The sequence below is a fragment of the Lagopus muta genome, chromosome 5 (genome assembly GCF_023343835.1).
Source record: "Lagopus muta isolate bLagMut1 chromosome 5, bLagMut1 primary, whole genome shotgun sequence".
Lineage (NCBI taxonomy): Eukaryota > Metazoa > Chordata > Aves > Galliformes > Phasianidae > Lagopus > Lagopus muta.
The window spans coordinates 32271254-32295019 of NC_064437.1; the positions used below are offsets into that span (position 1 = coordinate 32271254).

At 39.8% G+C, this 23766-nt stretch overlaps 1 protein-coding gene across 9 annotated transcripts in view; it reads right to left on the reverse strand.

The window, feature by feature from the left end:
• Positions 1–23766, reverse strand: part of PCDH15 (protocadherin related 15) — a 678253-nt gene that overhangs the window by 111632 nt on the left and 542855 nt on the right. For all 9 annotated transcript variants that reach the window (XR_007376985.1, XM_048944599.1, XM_048944600.1 and 6 more), the window contains 2 exons: positions 22871–22964; positions 11220–11348 (listed from right to left, as the gene is read on the reverse strand). Coding sequence is in view for 8 of the 9 variants with exons in the window: in XM_048944599.1 (XP_048800556.1) it covers positions 11220–11348; positions 22871–22964 (223 nt within the window). In the remaining variant the exon portion in view is untranslated. The remainder of the gene's footprint in view (positions 1–11219; positions 11349–22870; positions 22965–23766) is intronic.

The following is a 23766-nucleotide window of genomic DNA, read 5'->3' on the forward strand; positions in this document are numbered from 1 at the left end:
GTTTTTCCTTCTCTTAATTAAATTAAGGCATGATGAATAGGGTCATGTAAATTTAACAAGGCCATTCTGTGAGAAAGGTATTTTCATTTGCGAGACTTTTGGAAGTGTGGCTACACACAACTGAGAAGACACGAGAATTTTATGTTTTGCTATTAAGAACAACACTTGGGAGATACCCATGAATGTGTAACTCTGGTGAAGGTGTTAATTTTAAGACATTATAATGAAGCCATTTATCTTTCTAAGAATCAATTAAAAGTTAATTAAAAGTGTTAATGAGAAAAATTCCTTCATGCTTTTTCTCTGCACTACATCAATGCACTAAGCCCTAACGGCCACAGCTTCATAATAACCAGCCTATGGAGAGCCCTTTCAGTCAACATCTTTCAACGTACGATTGACCTACTCAGTTTACAACCTCCATGGCAATAACATGAGGCAGAAGAATCTCACAGATGACATACTGGAAAACTGTCCAAAACATGTAAGGGGAAAAAAAATTCAGAAGTGCTGTAACAGATGGCCCAACTTCCACAAAACTGAAGCACAGCAAACGAAGAATAAGTCACTGAGTTCCTGCATAAGAACCTCCTGGATGCAGCTGGGGCATCTTCAACCTCTCCTCACGGTGACCTCTGCCTTACTGCCACTACTTGCACACAGGAACTTAGTGCACATATACATTTCATAGTCAGGTTCATGTCTTTGCAGAATCAAAACTTTGGCTAAGAAAAAGCTGTAAAAAAAGGCTATTGTTTGCCCAGATTAGATTGCTTGTAGAGTGTAAGATCTTCATTAACTGTCATTTTATCACTACAAACTTAAGAATTGATAATGTACCCATTGCAGACATAAAAGCTTAGACTATTTTCTAAAAGAATGACATCTCAAGGATGGACTTCCACGTGAAAATCACTTTCTGGAGCCTCTAAGAGCCTGTAGGAGCAGCTCCCTGGAGGAATCCTTGAAGGAGTCAATGGCAGCACAGTGCTGCCTGCTCCTGTCTGCAGATACTGTTTTATGTCTAAATGGATGAGTTCAGTCATCCCACCCTCATCCCTGTGCTCAGTGTTACCACAGAATAGCTCCATTACCAGCTGGTCCCAGCTGAGGAGGTATCACAAGCCCTGACCACAAGAGAAGTGAGGAGGAGGTCCACAGACCAAGCAGCCAGGCTTTTCTAAGTCCTGCCTTAAACACTGACCCTGCTTGAACTAATCTTATCCCACAAAAGAAAAACTTAGCAACACCCTAATGGATTTAATACGTGTTCATTACCTCAGTACACAGTCAACAGAGCAGAAGAGCAGTAAAAGACCATTTCATTTGTATATTACTGAAGTCCCTAGGAAAGTTTCAAAGACAAAACCAAACAAACCAAGCAAAGCAGTGAGACCACTCCTATGTCCAGTGTAACACTTGATCACTTACAAGCACACACAACACAGACCTAGTAAATCTAGACAGGAAACAGAGCTCATTTTGCTATTTTTCCTCTGCTCTTCTTCAAAGTGGTTCAAGGCAGATGTACCACACTAGTGTCAAACAGCTGGAGGTTCAAATTCCCTTAAGTTTCCCAACCAGAAGGGATGCTACTGGGATGGAGCAGCTTCTTTAGAAAGGTCTAAGGTAATTCACTTTTGTGAGTGCACCTGTGAGTTACTTAGAAAAAGAAAACAGTGATATCTGTCTCCTCTTGTCAATGCTTGTGACAAGAGATGCAAGAAGACAAGACGCATTCTCCTTCCTATCTCATTATGCATGTTGAGAGACAGGAAAAGCATGCTCCTCTAAAGACTCTCAACTTCTGCTGTCGTTGTAGAAACTCTCCAGATCTACATGACTTCTCTCATTTCCATCTTTCACAGAAAGAGCTTGCAAAGTACTACATAGTAAAACAAACCTGCATAAGCCACATAATAGCCTATATCCACTGAGGCAAGTCTGAATTTGCATTACCAAATGCACTTCAGTATTACTGAGACAATCTCACAAATGTGAACCAACAGTAACAAATTATCTTCCTTCAACACAGCTTGAAAATAAAACACTAAATACAAACTACGTGCCAAAAGCTTGAAAATACAATTCTGGGAGACCTGAATATCGCTTAAAGGATCATTAGCTCTGAAATATAATGACAAATGTTTAAACGCCAACAATATTAATTATATCATTATTATTTTTTTCAAAAGAAACCTCCTACCAATATCCACAGTTCTTGCTCATGATGGGCAACAACGGAATTTAAGGAGGTTAATTGAGGATTTACATTCAAATTGCTGGAGCTGGAAAACAGCAAAATAAGGCAGAGTTGTCATTTGATACTTGTCTGTATAGTTCAGCCAAACATGGCAGGTATCCCCTCATTAATGCTGAATCACTTCTTTGGAACCACTCTTCTGACGACACTCCCTGTTTAGTATTTCCTGCAGTTCTTCAGAGACAGATGTTCCCCATCATCCATCCCCACCCCAGCAAGACCTCTGTCTCTCTGAAAGCCTCTCCAGCATTCCAGCTAATACCACAGCTCCAGGAGGGATGGAAATTGTGCGGGAGGATGCAAAGGATGCTGTCAGTGGGAGTTGGCCAATTGTTTGCAGGGAAGAAAACGGGATTCTTTTTTATTATTACGGGTTTAAAAGACACCCAAGCCCCTCCATTGTGTCAAATGGCAAACCAAATGTGAGTGGGAGTGCTAAATTGGATCTTGCACTTTCTTTTTAAGGGAGATTAGTGTTTGTGCACATAGGACAAAACTAACATCACCCAGATGCAGCAAGAGGCTACAGCTATTGGAAAAATTTCTGGCTCAGTATTTACTTAAGAATATCTTAAGTAGGGAAAATCAGGTAATTCTAGAAAGGTCAGCATTTTTCTTCTTGTGTTTCAGAAAATCTTTCATTTCTTTTTGCCTGCTTTTACACTCTTCAGTTTTCCTATTTCATTAAGTGCTCAAAGCAAATGAAAAGACTGGAATGTATGAAGAGCTTTTAAAGATTTCTGTCAGCTAAACTCCCGATAATGTCGGAAGAAGGAATCACAGAACCACTTCTGTCCTCCCAGTTTTTTTCTCACACACTGTTCTCTTTCTGCAAGCAATTAGATTAATTAATTGTGCTTCTAAACATACAAGGTGTCACTGTGTGCCCATTCCAGATTGCTGTAATATTTCCTCACAGTCTTAAACCAACAAGAGCTCATTTCTGTGGACTTTTCTAGAAAACTGATATTTAAATGATTTTATGAAGAAAGATGACGTAAAGAATATACAGTAATATTGGATGTTGTAATACCAGGGGGCAAGTTCAGTGGTTTGTCAGTGGCTGCAGTGGTCCAGTTGGGTCTAGCTAGTCTAAAATAAAAAGGAAAGAAGCAAAATGAAAGTCATAGGAATTATCTTCAAATCTTCACAACCTTGAAATTTGAAGACAGCCCTTCCCTTCTTTAAAAGAACAAACTATTGCCACCCTCACATCTTAAATACTTTTGAAAAACACTAGAGGAGTTGGGTATATCCTCCAGGAACCTTCCCACAAAAATGAAAATTACTGGGCTATGCATTACCAGTTTATCATTTTTTCCTAACTCTAAGGGCTTCAAACTGGAAGAGGGCAGATTTAGACTAGAAATTCTTTACTGTAAGGGTGCTGAGACACTGGAACAGGCTGCCCAGTGAGGCTGTGGATGCCCCCTTCCTGGAAGCATTCAAGTCCAGCCTGGATGGGGCTGTGAGCAACCTGGTCTGGTGAGAGGTGTCCCTGCCTATAGCAGGGGGATGGAACTACATGATCTTAAAGATCCCTTCCAACCCAAACCATACCATGATTTCATTCTACTTAGAGCAATTTGTAAAGACATCACACTATACATTTTCTAATATCGCCAGATTTTAGCCCTTACACAAAATGGGAAAGCCTTTGATAATTACTTTCATAGCTGATGTTAATTTCAGTCCATCTGGATGGTGATTTTGGAAACCAATTAAATGTGACTCTAAATAAAACTAAATAAGAATAGTAAAACACTGCAAGCAAATATAAATTAAATGAAATTCAGAAAGCCCATAGCTGCAAAAGCATGATTTAATGGAGTGATGAGCCACCTACGAAACTTAATCACATCGTAACACTCAAAAATAGACAAGTTTCATTTAGGCTGGCACAAAACCAACTCCTAAATTTAGAGGCTCACTCTGCCTGTTTTTACTTGAAAGATGTGTAGAAATTCTGCTTTTATGAGGAGTATGCAATTTGACAATGATACAATCAAGCAGTTCAGAGATTCATCAATGAATGTGCACAGTAAAAAAAAACAAAACCCAGAAGCTTATAATCCACAGATGAAACGTATTGTTTAAAATCTCCACATTGAAATGGGCTCCCGTAGATTTCTTTAATGGGTTAGTCTGCTGTAAAGTTATTTTTGCCATTTTCTCCTGAGTGCTGGCTCTCTTCATAAGGCCACCTAATTAGTGAACATCAGATCTGAGCTGGATCTTAGCAGCCAATGTTTGGATATGAAACTATTCATCTTACTATTCAGACTTCTGGTTTTGTTCTATTGTATTCTCTTGTTCTCAAAGGAACACTTTACAGGAAATTCATTTTCTTATATTAGAGATTTCAAGGCCACAGAGTTTGAAAATTACAAAAAAGAAGTTAGATATTTGACAAGTATGTCGAGAAAACTCTCCAGCTTGTACTTCTACCAGGCAGCCTTCAGAAGAGGAAATGCTAATCTAAGATAATTGTTCTAGTTGCTGAAATGCATCAATAAAGAGAAACTGCAGCCAAGTTAGTAGAATAAACTAACATCATTTATTTGCAAGCTCAGGAAAAACAATTTCTTCTCTTGGGTACAGTTCTGAACTGCCAAATCTGAACAGACAGAATTGGCCATCAGAATACTAAATGGTCATGTACTGGAGACGGAAAACCATTAGCTCAGATGATCAAACATGGCATGAGCTGAACTGAAATATGCGAAAGAGCTTAAAACAGACTGGAATTCAAGATGTTAAGCAGACAAGAACAGGAATTCCTACTGATATCAAAAATCCTCGGTTCTCAACAATGAACTGCCACGAGTGTGAAAATGGTTGAAATACTTCTCTGGTTGTGGTCCATTTGCCATGATATGTTTCTCCAACCTTAAACTCTGCTTAATTTTTGATAGATTCTCATTTTAAAATCCTATCTGCTTATATTGCTTTTTATATGTAAAATCTGATCATCATGAAGATGATCAGGGGGCTGGATAATTCTCTCTCCAAAGACGTGCTGAGGGAGCTGGGCTTGTTCAGCCTGGAGAAGGCTGCGGGGTGACTTAACTGCATCCTTCCAGTATTTAAAAGGTGATTATAAAAAGGAGGGCAATCAACTTTTTACTTGGGTAGATAGTGATAGGACAAAGGGGGAATGGTTTTAAGCACAAGGAGGGAAGATTTAGGATGGATGTCAGGGGGAAGTTCTTTACAGAGAGAGTGGTGAGGTGCTGGAACAGCTGCCCAGAGAGGCTGTGGATGCTTTGTCCCTGGAAGTGTTAAAGACCAGGTTGGATGGGACCCTGGACAGCCTGGTCTAGTACCAGATCTGGAGGATGGAGGCCCTGCCTGAGGCAGGGGGGGCGGAACTTGATGATTCTTGGTGTCCTTTCCAACACAAGCCGTTCTATGATTCTATATACATTAGACGAATTTAAAATACTTTCTTATGTAATGTATCACACTGTGTGCAGTGGTTATGGATTCACTCTGAGTATTTGAGATTTACTTGAGACGTTGATTCTACTTCTCTCTTCCTGAAAGGCTTAATTCCATACCTCCACAGACTGTCCTCTCTGCCAATAATTCTCCTTTTTTTTCTGGTCTTGTACTTTTTTCTCCTTTCCTCTACCTCTAATTTTTCTACAGCTGTCTAAAGGTACAGGAACGCTGAGAATTTAATTTTGAAAGCTGTTACTTCTAATACAGGTGAGGTGTTATCTACAGTGAAGGTTATATGTGTTATAACGTGGTAAGTCATACTCCCTTGTATGAGCCTTCATGCAGAAAACAATGACAACAGTGATTTAGGTAAAATGAGATTCCTTTCTGGGCTTTCTGTAACAAAATCTTGTAGTGCAATACCTCAGGAGCATTCAAAGCAGTTTCCTATATACCGAAACATAGAACAATTTGGACGTAATGGCTCTCCAGAGGTCACTTAGTCCAACACAATAAGCACTACTGACACCTGTGAAATTTAAACTATGAAACTTGCATAGTTGTGCATTTAAATTAAAAGTAGATGCTTATAAGAATTCACTAATATTTACAGAAAACTCAGGAAATTGACATCATAATTATGTTCTGCTACCATTCAAAAATGATAGCTGCTTCTGTAAAGAACACATTTAAAACACTTCCATGCCACTACAGGAAGTAAAATGCCATATAGGCGATCTCTGTTCTCTCCTACTTATACAACCTTATAGTTGCTCTGCTCTGTGGTGGACAGACACACTTGGTATACATCAAAGTACTAGTTTATGTTTATATGACAAATAGGAAAAAAAAAATCATTTTACTGTAGAATTAAGGAAATTTGTCCAAGGCTTGGTTTTCCACTTGCGTAGTATAGTTCCATGACCAAGAGTAATCTTTTTCTTTTTTTAATGCATTTCCCATTTTAAACTGAGTCACAGATGACAGAGGTATTAGGCACATTGTGTGCAGTCTGTTTTCAGCTCTGGAGCCTATTTATAGTGCCTTCATTTCAGGGAAAATCTAAGGCCCGGTGACACTTGAGCTCCTGATTAAAGGTGGGTTGTTCACCACCATGTGATTCCCTAATCAGTATTTGCCAATATTCACCACTGCTAGCCAACTACATTTCATCCCACTTCTCCACATCCCGTGCACATAACATAACACTGATGAATGGTATGCTGCACAATGCTGATCATTCAGATACTGTCTCTTCAATATCAGGCTACTTTAGACTGCAACAGAAAATAAGACGCTTTAATCTCATTTTCAAGTTTCTGATGTGAAGCTTTTAGTTTTCTGTTGGTCCTTTGTAGAGAGCTTCACTCAGTAATCCTGCTCCTGTCTTGTTCGTGGATCCTGATGATCAGACATGACAGAGCAGCAATACACCTCCAACTAACCTTCTCAGACAGCGCTGTAAAATAAAAGGGATTTGAAATACATCCACTACACTGTCACAGCCTTATCCCTTCTCACTTTTGTTCTTTTGATCTTCAGTGTGCCCCTGAAATCCCCACAGGCAGCGCTCCTGTGACAGTGCCTTCATGAACTTCAGGTGGCAAAGAGCCATTCAAGCGGCAGAGAGCAAGGGCATTTCAGAGGGCCAGCACTGCCTGCCACAAACAGGCCCACCTCTCTCCCACGTCAAGCCTTTCATTACCCTCGTTCTATGCCTCTTTGGGAAACGAAATCCTGACTGTTACCTAAGCCCTTCTGGGAATCCCTTTTTAAGTCCAACTTAACTTAGCCACTCAAAACAGACATACATGGGAGCGTCTGATTTAACTGTTTCATATCAGAATTACAGAATCGCAGGGGTTGGAAGGGACCTCAAGAGATCATCAAGTCCAATCCCCCCTCTAAAGCAGGTACCCTATAATAGGTCGCACAGGTAGACGTCCAGATGGGTCTTGAATGTCTCCATAGAAGAAGACTCCAGCACCTCTCTGGGCAGCCTGTTCCAGTGCTCCACCACCATAACCACAAAGAAGTTCTTCCGCATGTTAGCACAAACTTCCTATGTTCAAGTTTTAGGCCATTACTCCTAGTCCTATCACTACACACCACCGAGAAGAGCCTGGATTCACCAATTTGCCTCCCACCTCCCATTACATATTTATAAACATTTATCAAATCCCCTCTCAGCCTTCTTTTCCCCAGCCTGAACAGACCCAGGTTACTCAGCCTTTCCTCATAAGGAAGATGCTCCAGGCCCTTCATCATCTTTCTAGCCCTCTGCTGGACTGCTTCCAAAAGATCCCTGTCTTTTTTGAACTGGGGAGCCCAGAACTGGACACGCTGCTCCAGCTGTAGCCTCCCCAGGGCAGAGTAGAGGGGAGGATCACTTCCCTCAAACCTTCTGGCCATGCTCATTTAGATGCACCCAGGATAACATTGGCCTTCTTGGCCACAAAGGCACACTGCTGGCTCATTGCCAACCTGTTGTCCACCAGGACTCCCAGGTCCTTCTCTGGAGTTACTTACCTGCACCTTGGAAGAGGGTTCAAAAGGGGGGTGTGAACATGATACATTGTGTAGAATAGATGAGAGGATAAGAGACATAATTTTGCAATTTTGGCAGAGGAAAGGAAGAGAAAGTCCAATACAAAAATAATTGGAAGAAGAAATTTTAACAGCTTTTCAAGTGTCCTTGAGACCATTTCTATTATTTTATCATAGAGATTCATACATTTGTTACAGCCCTACCTTTTTAATAACTGACATCACAGAATACATCCCTAGATTCACCTATGCCATGCTTACTAGCAATTATAAAAATAAAAATATTGCTGCTGGTAAACAACAAACTGTATAATAATTGATTTGCGAAAATACTGTATGAAGAATATAATCGCTTTTATTATAAGATTAACTCCAAGAGTAGGCAACTAGAATAACTGTTGGCCATTTGGCCTTGGCAGCCAGGTCACCGCTGAAGATACTGAGCAATGCTTGCCCCAGCCCTGGCTTGTCCTCACTTGCAAAGCAGTCTGGATGGCACTGCTCCCCAAACCCCACAGCTTTCCCACTCCACTGCCCAATACTGCAGTCCTCAAGTATGGGTCTTACTATAATATGGCTATAAAGACACTATGAGAGACCACATCTAAGCCCTTCCCAAAGCAAAGGGAAGCAACTTCCACTGGTTTGCAAGTACTCACTGAGCCATTTATCTCAGCCCAGACAGTTACCACTTGGTCAGGTATGGTTTGGTAAATTTGCTATGGCTGTTCCCATTCATCGTCTTATCATCCATTTGCTTGGGAATGGCCTCAAAGAGGCCTTCCTATCTTCCTAGAGATCAGGGTCAGGCTCACCAGCTTGGGGATCCCCAAATCCACCTTTCTGACATCCTCAAAGTTGAGCACGATGTTTGCTTTCCTAGTTAGAAGGAACCACCAGTCCTAGGCATGTTTCGAAGATGACAAGGCATCTGTGCAGTAATGCTAGTTAATGTTACAGCTTTTGGATGCCTCACATCTGCTCTCATTATGTTTGCATGTCTTATTTTCTTCAGCAGCCCATAACTTCATCTTCCTCGTGGGTAATGCTTTCCTTCTGCAGGCTCACTGGGCTGAGAGTTCCCATACCTTGCCATTAAAAAAAATGAGGCATCAAAGCAGTGGAGCATCTTTTTCATAGCCCACATCCCTAGATCCCCTGCCTGAATGATCTGTGGGGGGATCTTTAATCTTATGGCGCAAATATATTTTTGAGAAGTCACCATTCAAAAGGGAAAGGAACATCGCAAAGAAGTGGTTATTTTCTTAATCGTCTGTATCAGTGCTCACCATGGTGGATTTCAGCTGTTTGAAATGACTTTCGTAAAAGAGATTCTGAAAAGAAGCCTTGCCAGTCAGCCAGCAGTTTAATTCTTAGCAGTGGAAACACATGAGACAGTAAGTACTACCTTCTTTCGCCAGGCCCTTTTTAGCCCTTTACATTTTAACCACATTACAGCTTTCCATATAAAACATATTTCCACAGAACCCCAGGGAGAGGTTTCTAATGTACTGTGAAGGACAACGTAACAAAAGTGACTGTTGTTTAAAGAAGAATCTCCCTAAACAACACAGCTACGTCAAAAGGTTAATCATCCTTACACTTCAATAATCTCGTTGAGGACAGAAAATAATTCCAAATGCCCAAATCACTGTTTTTTACACTGTCTGCATGAATATGAAATATTAGACACTACATCCAGTATTTCTGAACAAAGAAAAAGCTCTTTTCATCTGGAGACTGAGAATTAGAACTGGTGATAAACACGAGAAAAAAAATGATATAGCTAGTTTCTATCATTCCACATGAAGGAATAAGCTACCAAAAGGTTTCATTAAATATTTTCATTTTAACACAACTTAGAAATTAAACTAATTTATCAGAGAGAGGTTCTGTCGCAATGACATATTTTATTTTATAATTCCATCTAGACTAAAAATAAACTCAATACAATGTTGCACCCAGAAAAATCCTCAAAGTGGATTTTAAAGATACTTGGTACTGTTTTAAAATATAACGTCCATACATTTGAGGACTCAAAATGAGAAACGACTATGTAAAATGAGCAATGAAAAAAAATATCTTCGCGGAAACAGCTTCAAGCACAAGGATCCTAACTTCTGCACATGCAAGGATCAAAAAAAGGCTTAGACGGGACTGATATTTCAGCTCAGTGTAACAAAAGCAAAATCAGAAATCTCTGGTCTTCATTAATGCTAAGAAAAGTTATTTCCCTTTAAAACGACAGCTGAGCTTGGACAGCTTCAGTGCAGTACCTACCTTTAAGGATACCGTATCGAAGAGCAAGCAGAGCACACACATAAGCAGAACCTCTTCAGTACCAGTGCAAATGGTACCATACTGAAGGAGCCTACATGTAACTTGAATTAACCAAAACTTTTCAAGTAAGCAACAAAATTAGAAATAAAGTCAAGCCCAACCCTTAGAAACTCAATTTACAAATGCCAGAACTCAAGTTCACTCAAAAAGAACAGAACATTAACAACAAACATGACACATCGTGAGTAATAAAAATTTTGAAAGAAACACAGTTATTATGGTTATATGCCTTTGCCCCTTTTAATGCTATGAAAAATGCCATATCCTAACTACAGGCATTGTTAAGATAGTAGTTAATGAATTATGAGGACAGTGCCTGTTCTCTAGTTATACAGTTGCATCAGGAAAGAAAGGCAAATGAGCATTTCCAACAGTGTTTATCTTCAAGAATAGTCTTCTGATTGTGCTATTGTTATAGGAAGAACACTTTTTCACTTATTAAACATTACGATTATTTAAAGCCCAAAAGAGATCATTTTGTTAACTGCTAACATAAATATGTCTGACTATATCAACTTCAAACACTTCAGTGTGAGTTTTCCCAAAGGTGCAATTACTTTGCCTTCTTTCCTAGTAGCCTGGAATGTTTGTGTAATAAGCAATCTAACTGCACTTAACAACTTACCCTTACTTGACCAACAAAAGCATTGGCTTCCTCTTCCTGTACAGACAGGTTTTTTGGTAGAAACATATCAAAAACTGGCCCATTGTCATTTACATCCGTCACCACGATATTAACTGTAGCAGTTGAAGTCTGCAGAGAAAGATAAAATTATGAATGAACTACCATCTAATTTACAATTTCACATATGACGACTGATCAGCAATTTCATTGCTATGTATTAGATCCATCCAGTATAGAAGCACAGGTGAACAGCTGACCCATTTATTTCTGCACAGTTTTGTGGACAGATGTTATTCACTTGAAGAGCTTATATTTGGCTTAAAAGAAAAGAAAGGAAAAAAGCATATCAGATATGTTTTGCCTAATGTGATATTTTAAGAGTTGCAGGATCTTTAATTCAAAAACCCAAATTCAAGCAATTGGAGAGTGAAATAATTTGCACTGAGGTGAAGCACCTCAGTTTGAGCTTCATGAATTTAAACACCGTGGCACCAAAAAGCATGCCTTTGTTTTACATCCTGTGCATATAACTACAGAAGAGATGCAGCTAATAATACTTGTTTCTGTGGCCTGTGACACAGATCGCAAACAGAAGGAACGAGCAGTTGTCACTCATCGGGGAAAAGAGAAGTGCTTACGGAAAGAAAACACAGTAAGATGGAAACATTACACCAGGAAATCAATACTACTGCAAGAACAGAGAAACACTGGCATAGACAGTGCAGGGATGCTCTATCCCCAAAATCAAGACACATCAGCACTTGCCTTGCCCAGCAGAAGCCATGCTGCTGTGATGGAGCACTGGATGGACATGTCACAGCTGATGCTACTACTTCATCAGAATCTAAATATAATACAATGTAGAAAAAAAACTTACTCCTGAATGTTTTGGAAGTTTTTTGTACTTCTACTTTTAATCCAAAAATTCTGCTTCTTTTTCAAATCCTCATGTTTTGACTCGTTCCAACCTGAACCTCAGGTTTTCAGAACAAGAGGGACAGAATGACTGTTTCATCCTCATCGGCCTTAATTTTGCTATGATGCACAGAAGGCATGACAAGAATGCTTACTGTTCATTTTGGGTTGCCACTGACAGTACAAAGCAGATTTCCTTTTCCTAATCCAATCATCAGAGCTGGATGTAGAATGACCTTACAATGAAATGTAAGCATTTTTTAAATATGATATTGTTTCAGGTAGCTGCTGTCCCCAGAGGAGGCAAAACCTATTCCTAAACCCAAATTACTAAGTCTGATGCTGCCATTTTAACACTCTTTAAAGGCACCCTGATAGCTCTAAAGCTCATCGACATCTCTGGATTTTATCTGAAACATCTGCTGCTGTACCTCCTTCATGCTGAGCTACGGCTTTAAAGGTCCATAATAAAAACAGAATTTCACCTCATTTTTATTACAGGGCATGCTCCTTGGTTTGCCACAGAGCAGAAGTACACTGGCACTTGCAAAGGACAACTAATGTACTCAAAACCTACTTACTGTCTTAATAGTATGTGGTCATGCTTTCATTGCTGTGTCACCAGTTCAATCTGATAACTTACTCTCTGCAGGAGTGATCCAGGAACAGGTCAATCTCCTTCACCTTCCAAAATCCTCAGCATTGGCAAGCAGCCCAGTCACAGGAATTGGAGTCAGCTGTCTTGTTCACACAGCTACAAATCTGCCTGTTGTGTTTGCAGGGTGTCCTGTGTGCTACACTGCAGTGCTACCTGTGCCAGCAGGCTGTGTTAGCAGACCTAAATACCAGCACAGCAAAGCACAAACCCAACACAAACTTAATGCACAATGCAGCTCTTTCAGAAAAAGAGTTGTTCTCTAATGCCTTGTGCAATGGCAAACGCAGAAAACAGAACTGTTCCACAATAGGCAACCACCAGTAAATATTTAGTGCATTAAAAGTAACTAAGTGAGGATATTCTGAAATGAACAAACCAAAAAAGAAGCTCTCAGGCTAGCTTCTTATATTGGCTTACGTTCAGTTGTTTGCTAATTGTTTCTGAAACTGCCATTCCCACGTTCAAGGTATATAAGGAAAATGTACTTTGCAATTCATGCATCACTGTCAACACAAAACACACTCCAGAATGTTTGCTCTGATGATGCACAATATGCAGTGAAGGTAAATTAATCTTCCTAAGCTTACTCAATTCCGCAGAATAGAGAGTAATAAAAACTCTTATATTTAATAAACTGAGACAAATATGGCATGGAAAATATTGGCTTAAGAAAGTACTTCTCATTTTGAAAAAATATTTCTTTTCCATCGCAGAGAATTTTAACAGCCTGTGTCTGATAATCTGTGCTATGTTCACTTCTGACAACACTGAATCAACCCACAGCAGCTCTGAGAACAGCTGCCAGAAGACACATTTGCATTTGATAGCTTCTGAAGCAAGTGCTGAAAGCAAAATTACTGTTGTGATTTACTTACAGGTCTCATTTTTGTACTTGGGTGCGTGCTGTGGGGGTGCTCACATACTTATTTCAGATCAATACACCAACTTGTTATGAGGAACCATAATAAGTCCTTTCCCTAAAGGACCAAAATCCAAGCAACTCTCTACTCTGGAAGCATGCTATTAATAGCACACCCCTGCAGTATTACTTTGCCTTGAGGAAAAAAAGGGCGCTTTTATTCAAGTAATCTTGAAATCCAACCATAATAATATCGGAAATAGACAGCTTATTGAAATGCAGCCTAAGTCTAGAAGGGGTCATTTGAATAAGCACCAAAATAGACTCAGATTTCACATAGCACAAGAAGATGGAGACAGCAGGGAAGGTTAAGCTCTGATTCATACAACTTGGATTTTAAGCTGGATTTTAAGATCCTCTTTAATATCTTTGTCAGTGACCTGGAGGAGCACACAGTCTCAAGTGATGAAAGCACAACCAGCTTCAAGTTATCAGGTGACACCAAAGACAAAGCTCTTGCTTGTCTTTGCAACGCAGACATAGTGGGAATCCGGTCAGAGCACTCCCTGGTTAAGAACAGGAAGAATCACACTTTTTATGCCTTTGTATCCTTAGATAGACTTTACCTGACAAACACAGAAAATGAAGCTACCAGCATGACTTCACCATACGGAGGGTGAAAGCTTGGTTCCTTGAGTTATTCAGCAGGTTATTCTATGATGTAGAATATGACATACTGAAGAAGAGCGATTCCAGGTCAATCTTAACCCCCCAGGACAGAAAGAATTGAAAAGAAGAAAGAGTTTAACTCAGCTCTAGAAGAAAAAAAAAGTCTGCAACATTTCACAAGAAAGAAGAGAAGGAGATACGAAGAGAGAGATTTGAAATTGTTTCCAACTCTTTTGTTACCCATAGGCTTGGTATTTTTCAAACTGATTGCTTTTTTTAAGCACCCTTCCTTACCTGCTTGCCAGCACTGCCATTGAGCATAGCTCCACTTACTGAGTCTCAAAGCTATACATAAACTAAAAAAAAACCAGTATCACTGCAAAGGAATATTATTTTATTGAGATGCAAATTAGGAAAATTATTTTAAAATATTAAATTTTTATGTTCACCCTAAGCACTTAGTTCCCGGGAACTAAAATGAGATCTTGTAATAATACCATTTCACATATATCCTATTTTTTGTATTGGTCACAATTTAGTGAACTATCAGTGCAGTGGCAGGATCACCAAGAGAAGCATTCACACTGAGATGCTGTAGTAGCAGCAATGCTCCTGTGTACACTGGTAACAACAAAACTGAAAATGAGGAAAAAAACGGGGAGAACACTCCAGAAGTTTTCTATTTTATCTGAACTTGGGAAACGAACCTCATCCCACTGATAAAATAATGCCAACCTTTTAGGTGAAGCAACCGTCAGTTAATTATCTGTATTTCTTTGAGATTCACAGAGAAGCAGTTCTGCCATTAACATCAGAAACTACAATAACCAGAGAATATGTATTTTTTTAAATCAACATTTTTATATCCCCATTAGATGGCTCCAAAGTTTTGCTCAAGTTCTCTGCAAGCTGGCATGCTGAAGTAGCCTTTATTAAACAACTTGAATAAATTAGTGTCTTATTCAAAACTGCAGCATGAAGAAATATTGGTAACATCACAATCATCTGTCCAATGTAAAAAGTCACCAGCAACACAGAAATCACACCGACTAAATAACTACTGCTTTACAGTTATGTTTAGGGCTAGCTTGTAGCTCTTTGTTGCTGGAGGAGAAAATAACAAAGCAGGTACACTCTGGGTCATACCCTTTGCAACAGCAGTCAAGGTAAATTCCTTGCACGTCAGCCAGTGCAGGAGGGTGCCAGGGCACTGAATGCATGCTTTAGGGATAAGAAGTGTGCCACAGAGAGGATAAAAGAAAGCAGACTGAGGAAAGGTCATTCACTGTGTTTTGTATGGAGCTCGGTTTTCTGTACTGATAGGGAAGCCTGCAATTTCTTGCCACTGTTCTCAGCTGCAAGTGGCTGTGTCTGCCTGACATCCCTCCCAGAGCCATGCAAACTGTGCTTCATTCCCCACATCCACATCCACAGTACGTTCTGCTAAGGGCAGCCTAAGCAGACAGAAATGAGGATGCTTCTCTCAAGTCATCACATTACAATTTTTAAGTTGGTAATTAAGAGCCTTTAATTCTGCAAAGCCAGCTTTCTTGTCTCATTAGTGGGGGGAAAAAGATAGCTATACCACACATCTGGGAACCTCAGGATGCAAGAGAAAAAATGTCTCTTCATTTACCACTTCTAGTACTTCAGAAGTGCTGCAATGTATCCAAAACCTACATCTTAGTTCCCATGGCCTGCATATGACAGACTAAACTTAAGGCAACACTTAGAATCACCAGCAGTGTGGAGCAGGATTTCTCCAGCAAAGCTTGTGAAATATTAACAGAAAACATGAAGAAAATATGCTTGAAAAAAAATCAGCTGCAGCTAGAATCTTTTAACTCTCCCCTCTTTATTCTCCCTTGTGCTACACTGTTGACAAGTAGTACCCCGAATTTCTTACAGAAAAGTTGCTGTGTTTTCCAGAGGATCCTAGAAGGGACAGTAGAACAGAAGCCTCTTGAGAAAGAAGAGTTGGCTCTCTAAACATCACAGCATATGTTTAATTGCCGTTGAAAGTCTTTGCACAAACGTGGGTTATTCCCTGCAGTAACCATACAGAGATCTGACTCACAACTGGTTCTACCAATGTGTACTCTTCATGCAAGTACCAGGATAATGCAGTTACAGAGATCCATAAAAAAAACCTTGACTCTTCTACAAAATATTTGTTGGACGTGGTTTGGAAAGTAGCGTTGAAGTTATTACCAGAAATTCACGCAGAGGAAAAAGTGCTACAGCTTCATACCAGGCTCTTCCCATTTATTATTGAAGCAAACAGTGCTTACTTCTCTTTCATATTAACTGTAAGTCAAACAAGAGACCAGTGGCTGCAATTTATAGCTTTCTTAGGGCCAAGAAAGTAGTCCCTACACATATCATTCTTCCCTAAGCAATAAATGCATCATTTTACATAGCCTGCACAAATATCTCTCATCCTAAGTACACCAAACCCTGAGAAATGTTACAGATGATAAATTTGAAGATTTCACTTGTGACTTATTTGTATGCTGCCATTTAAATCAAGATTGGGAATTGCAGAGAACATTCTTTGCCTTGGAGAGGAAGTACTCTCAGCTCTGATGTCAAGCAAGTTTATTAACGTAGACAAACTCTAAGGCAAACGTTACCATCTCTAGATTTAACTAGTTTGCAAATAATAAGATCTGAGTTAAAGCCCAGGGCTTTATCTGATTAAAAAGAAGCTGTAAATAATGCTTCTGATCTACATAACAGGATTTATCTGTTTTTCAGGAGAACACCACTTAGGATGCCTGAAATAAAACCTACTCTTTACAAAGCAGGAGAAATGGCTGCTCAGATCTGAAGTTACTGGAAGCAAAAAGGACCAGCATTAAACACACATGAATGGTATACCACGAAAACTGCTGTGGTGTCCTTGTGCAGTGCTCCAAGAGTGGCAGCCTGAAGAATGACACTGCTATCAGGAGTCCAAAAATTATTGGTAAAGGAGGATGGAAAGCTAGAAAAATGGATGGGTAAATATGCAGAAGTGGTTATGGCCTTGTTTGCTGACCTGTTTGTGTGCATGGAAGTTGTATAAACAAACAACATCCACCAGGCCACGAGGAAGGGGGACCATGCTGCTCCTTGCAGTCTGCTCCTATCAGCAAGCTGCGAGCCCCAGTTATTTTCAGACCTTGTTTCCTTCCAGTGCACGGTATGAGAACTTTACAAGCAACATCTACTGACTCTCTACATGCCTCTCCAAGTTATACAGAAGAAATGCCTAGCTGCACTAGAAGAAATTTAGGAGAACTGAGGCTGCAAACAAGGCTAGAGCTTGATGATGAAAAAAGATCAGAAAAAGTCTGGGAAGAAGACAGAGAGAAACAGAAAAGAAAAAAATCCCTAAAGCAAACCCCTCTGAACTAAGAACTCACACAGCCAAAGAGAAACCACAAGAACTTCCATAGGCAAGGAAGAGAAACCCACATGCACTCAAGAAGAACCCTGACAAATGGATGGCACTGGTGGGACAGTCTCCAGCCACTGACAGTGGAGTCAGAACTCCAACTCTCTGTATCTATTTGCAGAGCAGCACGAGTACTTTACTTCTTCATGATGATTATTTAAATCACCTCTTCCCTGCATTTGAAATGAAAGCCATTATGGGGAGTACCACCTGTGTAAGGGAAGCACACAAGTGGTACAAACACTGGATGTTCGGGAGCCTTCCAAATCTCACTTTAATATATGACAGATGGTGTGAAAAAAGCAAGCTCACGGTCAGAGAAAACCCTTCTCTCCTAAAGAGGAAGTCTTGCTAGGCAGCTTTATCACTTCTAAACGGAAAATTCACAACAGATAAAAAGCAAGTTAAGGCTTTCTGATATGAAGCACATAACTTTCCAGGAGAACAGTGATTTTTTTTTATCTACCATTTATATAGTTAACATTAACATCATTTCAAGGGGAGTTTCTTTAGGCAAGGAAGCACAATATTGTCCCCTTTCATGAATTTAAGAAATATTAATTTCCACTGCACCGGAAAATCTCACTAAATGTGCCACATCAAGGTAATTCTAAAGTTGTACAGTACAGAGCCCTTTTTGTTTTTCCAGTCCCACTTTATTGATTACAGAAAGGTGAGCTAAGCAGAAACCTTCTAAAATACAAACCTTTGCATATATAAAATCTGTTCAGTGAGTATTTACTGTAAGACCTGTGCATCCTTTACTCTTAATGGACAAGGGAACTGGTATAAAGCAGATACAGATAATATTTACAGCACTAACAGAAAATTTACTGTAATTAATTAACTCCCTGCATGCTATTCAAGTGGTAAATCCTTGCCTAAATTACCTTGATCTAATGCTACCTGTTGGTTCCAGGCAATGTAATTAATCCAAATGTCAAGGGAGATGGATGCTTTAAATAATTAGCGATCCTCTTCGATGACTGAAATCTCGAAGTGCAGCTTTCATCAAACACACACTGCACTGAAATAAGACTATTTATGTTTCCCTCAGTGACTGAATGCCCACCTGAAATGTTGCACTGCACTGGCCAAGGAAAAGAAGCAGAAAGGTAGAATAGTGTATGGTGTCTGTGCCAACACCGGAGTGCTCCAAGGCCCTGGCAGCACACTTTTAGGATAAGCTGCTCTACCACATCTTTGCCTAGCATATAGGACAACAACTTTTATTCCATTTTCATTAACAACAGCCTGTGGCAATGATTGAACTACACCACTAGATGTGCAAACATTTTTTAATGGTTGGTCTTTCAGATGACACTGCTGTGACAAAGAGACTACCTTGACTGCCCAGGAGCACCACACTTCTGCATGCTGTATCCAGCAGCATGTTCTTTAAGCTTCTCAGTCCTAAGCCTCACCAATCTGATTCAAGCTCCTGTACGGACTACAGTGCAAATCTATGGATGTTTTAGCCACACCTGAAAGTTCAATATTGTGGTACTTCAGTCTTATTAGTCAGCACTGGATACTCAGAACCACATAAACAAAACACAAAGAAGACTTAAAACGTCTTCCAAAATGCCTATTCAACAACTTGGAAATAAAAGATGGACAACGGGTTTTTCTGGACTTAGATTAGTGATTAGTGAAATAGACTAGTGATCCGGTGACTAAGATACACTGTGGGAAAACAGGACAAGTAAAGCTGAGTCTTCAGTGACATACAGGAGAATCTGACCAATGAATGAATGGGATGTTATGTAACCACACCATATTGCCAGCTCCTGACTGCCTTTGAGAACAAGGCACCCAGCTGCTCTGTTTTGCCAGGACTTGAGTAGTCAAAATCAAGCAGGGAGGGTATAGGGCTGAGTATTTCCATGACTGTCCACTTGTATTTGGAGATTTAAAATCCACGCAAATCATACAGTACGCAGTAAAACAAGAGTGGAGCTATTATATATATATATGAGTCAACACACACGCTCTTCCGAGCCAAATATAAAGAGCATGGAAAACTTTTCCTTTCTTCAGCCAAAAGTCCTGTCCTATTTCCAGCTACTCCATGAAATGTGAAGACACAAATTCTTGCCTTGATTTCCCATCCAAACACACCACAGGTTGATAAAATTGTTTGAGCTTAACATTCTTTTCATTCACCTGACATTCTCCTGCCCATCTACAGCTTTGCCCTGTTGCTAAGGAAAAAAAAAATATTTTTTCCTCACTACTCAGCTAATGCATCCTTAATTGTTCATCGGACTGTAGTGTTAACGGTGAGAGGTGACAGGCTGTGTATTTCAAGGTCAGAGAAAAACCAGCCTGTTAATGCTCTAGGTTATCAATCAGAGAAACAATAACTTAGGAAGCACAGTCCAGCATTCTAAGCAATCCAGAGAGTTGCAAGGTATGTAAAATGATGAAATGGTGTCAGCCAGGCCACATGGCTAAATGGAAAGTCATCTCGCTTGGTGGAGGCATAAGCAATTCTGATGGAACAAGCAGTTACAAAAAGTCAAAAGGTGATGTGTGAGGACAGGAGTGTCACCAAACAGCACTGAACAGCTAAATAAATGTTGGGGCTTAGAATACAGAAACCTCACTACTTAGTGGTGTAACAACATAGTTAAAAGTCTCTTAGAACCTTTATTAATGATATAGAAAAAGAATCATTAAAAAAAAAAAAAACAACAACAAAAAACAAAACTGTAAGGTGTGCAAAGCAGAGGCTTTTCCAACACAAAACTGCATTCAGACAGACTACACAGATGGCAATAGGAAGATATAGTTAGAGAATGCGGGGGTCAAACAGGAAACAGAAACCAGTTCTTCAATCAATGATCATTTTCTTGTAGGCATTAATTGAAATTTTCAATACAGAGGATTTTGATGACAAGCTGGTGAATTAGTCTGGAGAGCATGAGTTCTGTAGTTATAGCTACCTTTCTCCTAAGGAGACACCACGGTTTTTATGCTTTAACCTAATTAAGAAGAAAAGGTCCTCCATGAAATTACACTGACATGTAAACAGGCATCAACATTGTTAATGAGAATGGTCTGCCATATTATCAATTTGCTAATTTACATGAATGCCCTGACCCGAGGTGATCTGTCTAATAGGTGGATAGAAAACAGGCTGACTGGCAAAGCTCATAGCTGGAGAGAATCCAGCAGAGAGCTGTAAATATGATGCGGGATTGGAGCATCTCCCTTGTGAAGGAAGGCTGAGAGCCCTGGTGATGTTCAGCCTGAAGAGGAGAAGACTGAGAGGAGATCTTATCAATGCTTATCAATATTTAATGGGTGGGAGTCAAGTGAATGGGGACATACTCTTCAGTGGTGTCCAGAAACAGGATTAGAAGCAAAGGACACAAACTGAACGCAGGAAGCTCCATCTGAACATGAGGAAAATCTACTGTGAGGGTGACAGAGCCCTGGAACAGGCTGCCCAGAGAGGTTGTGGAGTCTCCTTCTCTGGAGATATTCAAAACCCACCTGGACAATTTCCTAAGTAACCTACTGTAGGGAACCTGCTATAGCAGGGGCTTGGACTAGTTGCTGGAGACCAAACACTTGTGCAGAGACAGAGGGAAACCTTGCAAATTAGTCAAACATGCTGCTGCATGGAATGGAAAAAAGCACAGATTTAATTGGCTGAGCTGCCCTATTTCAACTGTTTATTAATCAAGAACAGAGGGACTTTTACAGCTTCGTGTTTGGTACTGGCCTGGTGGGTGGCAAATCCAGCTAACTATTCATCCTTTTGTGTAGTGTCAGCAGAATCGCAGTATGCAAGAGAAATTAAGCCAGCTTGTAAAGTAAGCCATATTGCAGGACAATTTTATGAATATAACTGTCCCTGCCACCAACAGAATGTATCTTCAAAAACAGAAACAGCTACAGCTCAGGTAAGAGCCCCCAAACCAAGCAGCAGAAGAGTGCAACCACATTACACTGTAAGAGCAATTAACACAACATTAATAAAAACTAAACAAAACAAAACAAACAAAAAAAAAAACACATGGTATTGAGGGAGGAAAGCAGATAAGGAGATGGCAGGGAGGTGAACACAACATAGCTCTGTGTCAAGAACACACAGTACCCAAGAGTTCAGTGACCAACTGCTGCTTTGCTCAGCCTCCTGCTTGTCAGATAGCTGCTATACTAGTTAAGAATTTATGCTTTTTGAGAAATGGTGAGCCTTATGCTAGCACTGAATAATCACTAATATCTTCCACTGATGTCATCACACTTCTTTGGGTGGTAATTATTAGGGAACCCTAAACACTGCCTTCTCTGGCCTTCAATAGCCTTTCCATGGATGGAATGGTATTTCAGCAGCATAACATAGTCCAAAACCAAAAGCAATTTCTTTATTTACATCATCACATTTCACAGCTGGAAGTTTAAGATGAAAGCAAATGAACTCATAGCTATCAAGACCATTCTTGATAATAGTTCACAAGTAGCAAAACCAAAAATGTTAAGATGAAATACTGAGGAGAGCTGTAACCAGCTTTTTAATGGAAAAAGAGCAGGCTCTGTTACAGTTACTCCATATCACCATGGAAAAATATAATGGCTCTAAAAACTTTATAAATACTTGAGGAAAAAGAATCTAAGCAACTACTGAGCATGAAGGCAAATCTTTGTAAATGGAAGCAGCTGAAGTAGGGAGAAGCAGCATGCCAAAGAAATAACACACAAGATTTGCCTTCTGCAACAGTCAAGACAGGGTGAACACGGGTTCAAACACAGGGGATTTCTTGATGGCTTCTGAACAAACTGGCAAAGATTTTTCTGTTTCAATGTTAAAGCTGAACACAGGCTTCTAGAATAGCCCAGGTAACGCAGATGTATTATTTTACATCTTTCCTATAAAGAGCAATTTTAAGGTCACATAGAGACTTCTCCACCTATGCTACTATTCCATGGCATGAGTCCACAGCAGAATGGCTGCACTGCATTTATCTTGAGTGACCTCGCTACAGTACATTCCCCACACTGACACTGCTGCAGACTTCTAGATACTACAAGGAGACTATTTGAAGTATCTGGCTACACACTGTAACAGCCCAATTCTTAATCTTTCAGAGGAAACTCACCCCATCTGGTCTGCCATCCGAGGCTGTAACGATCAGAATATAGCGATCAGTGCTTTCTCTGTCCAAGGGCTTTCCTAAGGCTAGCAGTCCAGAACTAGTAACAAAACAGAAACATGAAACATTATCAAAACGACAATTTTTAAATTTCTATGAGCACTTTTGTTTCACTACTTTGCAATACATGACTTTTTCTCCTTGAGCAAGTTAATAAGCTCTAAAGGCTTCATTACAACCGAAAGCATGCTCTGTATAGGTAAAAGCTAATAAAAATGATGAGCAAATTTCTTTGCTTTCTCCTCCAATACATGTGTAATTCATGACTAAAATAGCAACAGTCATATACAGGATTACAGAGAGTCCTACAAAAGGCTCAAATTTGTTAGGAGGCCACAGTGCTATAATAAATGAGAGAAAACCACAAGCAGTCTATCAATCACAGAGGAGTCCCAATAGCACAATGACAGGATTACAGCACTAAACTTTGGGAATACGACATGGTGGTTATAAATATGAATCTCCTTAGAGTTTTATAGGAAAAGGCTACTTACTTGCATGTTGCATAACTGCAATAAAGTGCTGCTACAAGCTACTGCTCATTCAGTGCAAGTACAAGATTTACTATATTCCCTAATAATAAAGTATTAACACACGTATGGATGTTGTGGAAAATAAATCATGATATTGTTACTATTGATGCTCATTTATGAAGAGAAAATGATGAAAGGCTATTTGGAGGCCATGAACACAAGGGATAAAATTAGCAATGAATTAAAGTGCTGCTTCAAAAGTGGGGCAAATTCCTGTAAGTTTGCATTAAGCAACATGGACTTCATCTCTAGGATGTACTGATTTCCTCCTGCAGAATTCTGAAAGCTATCATTGAGGTTCTCTAAAGC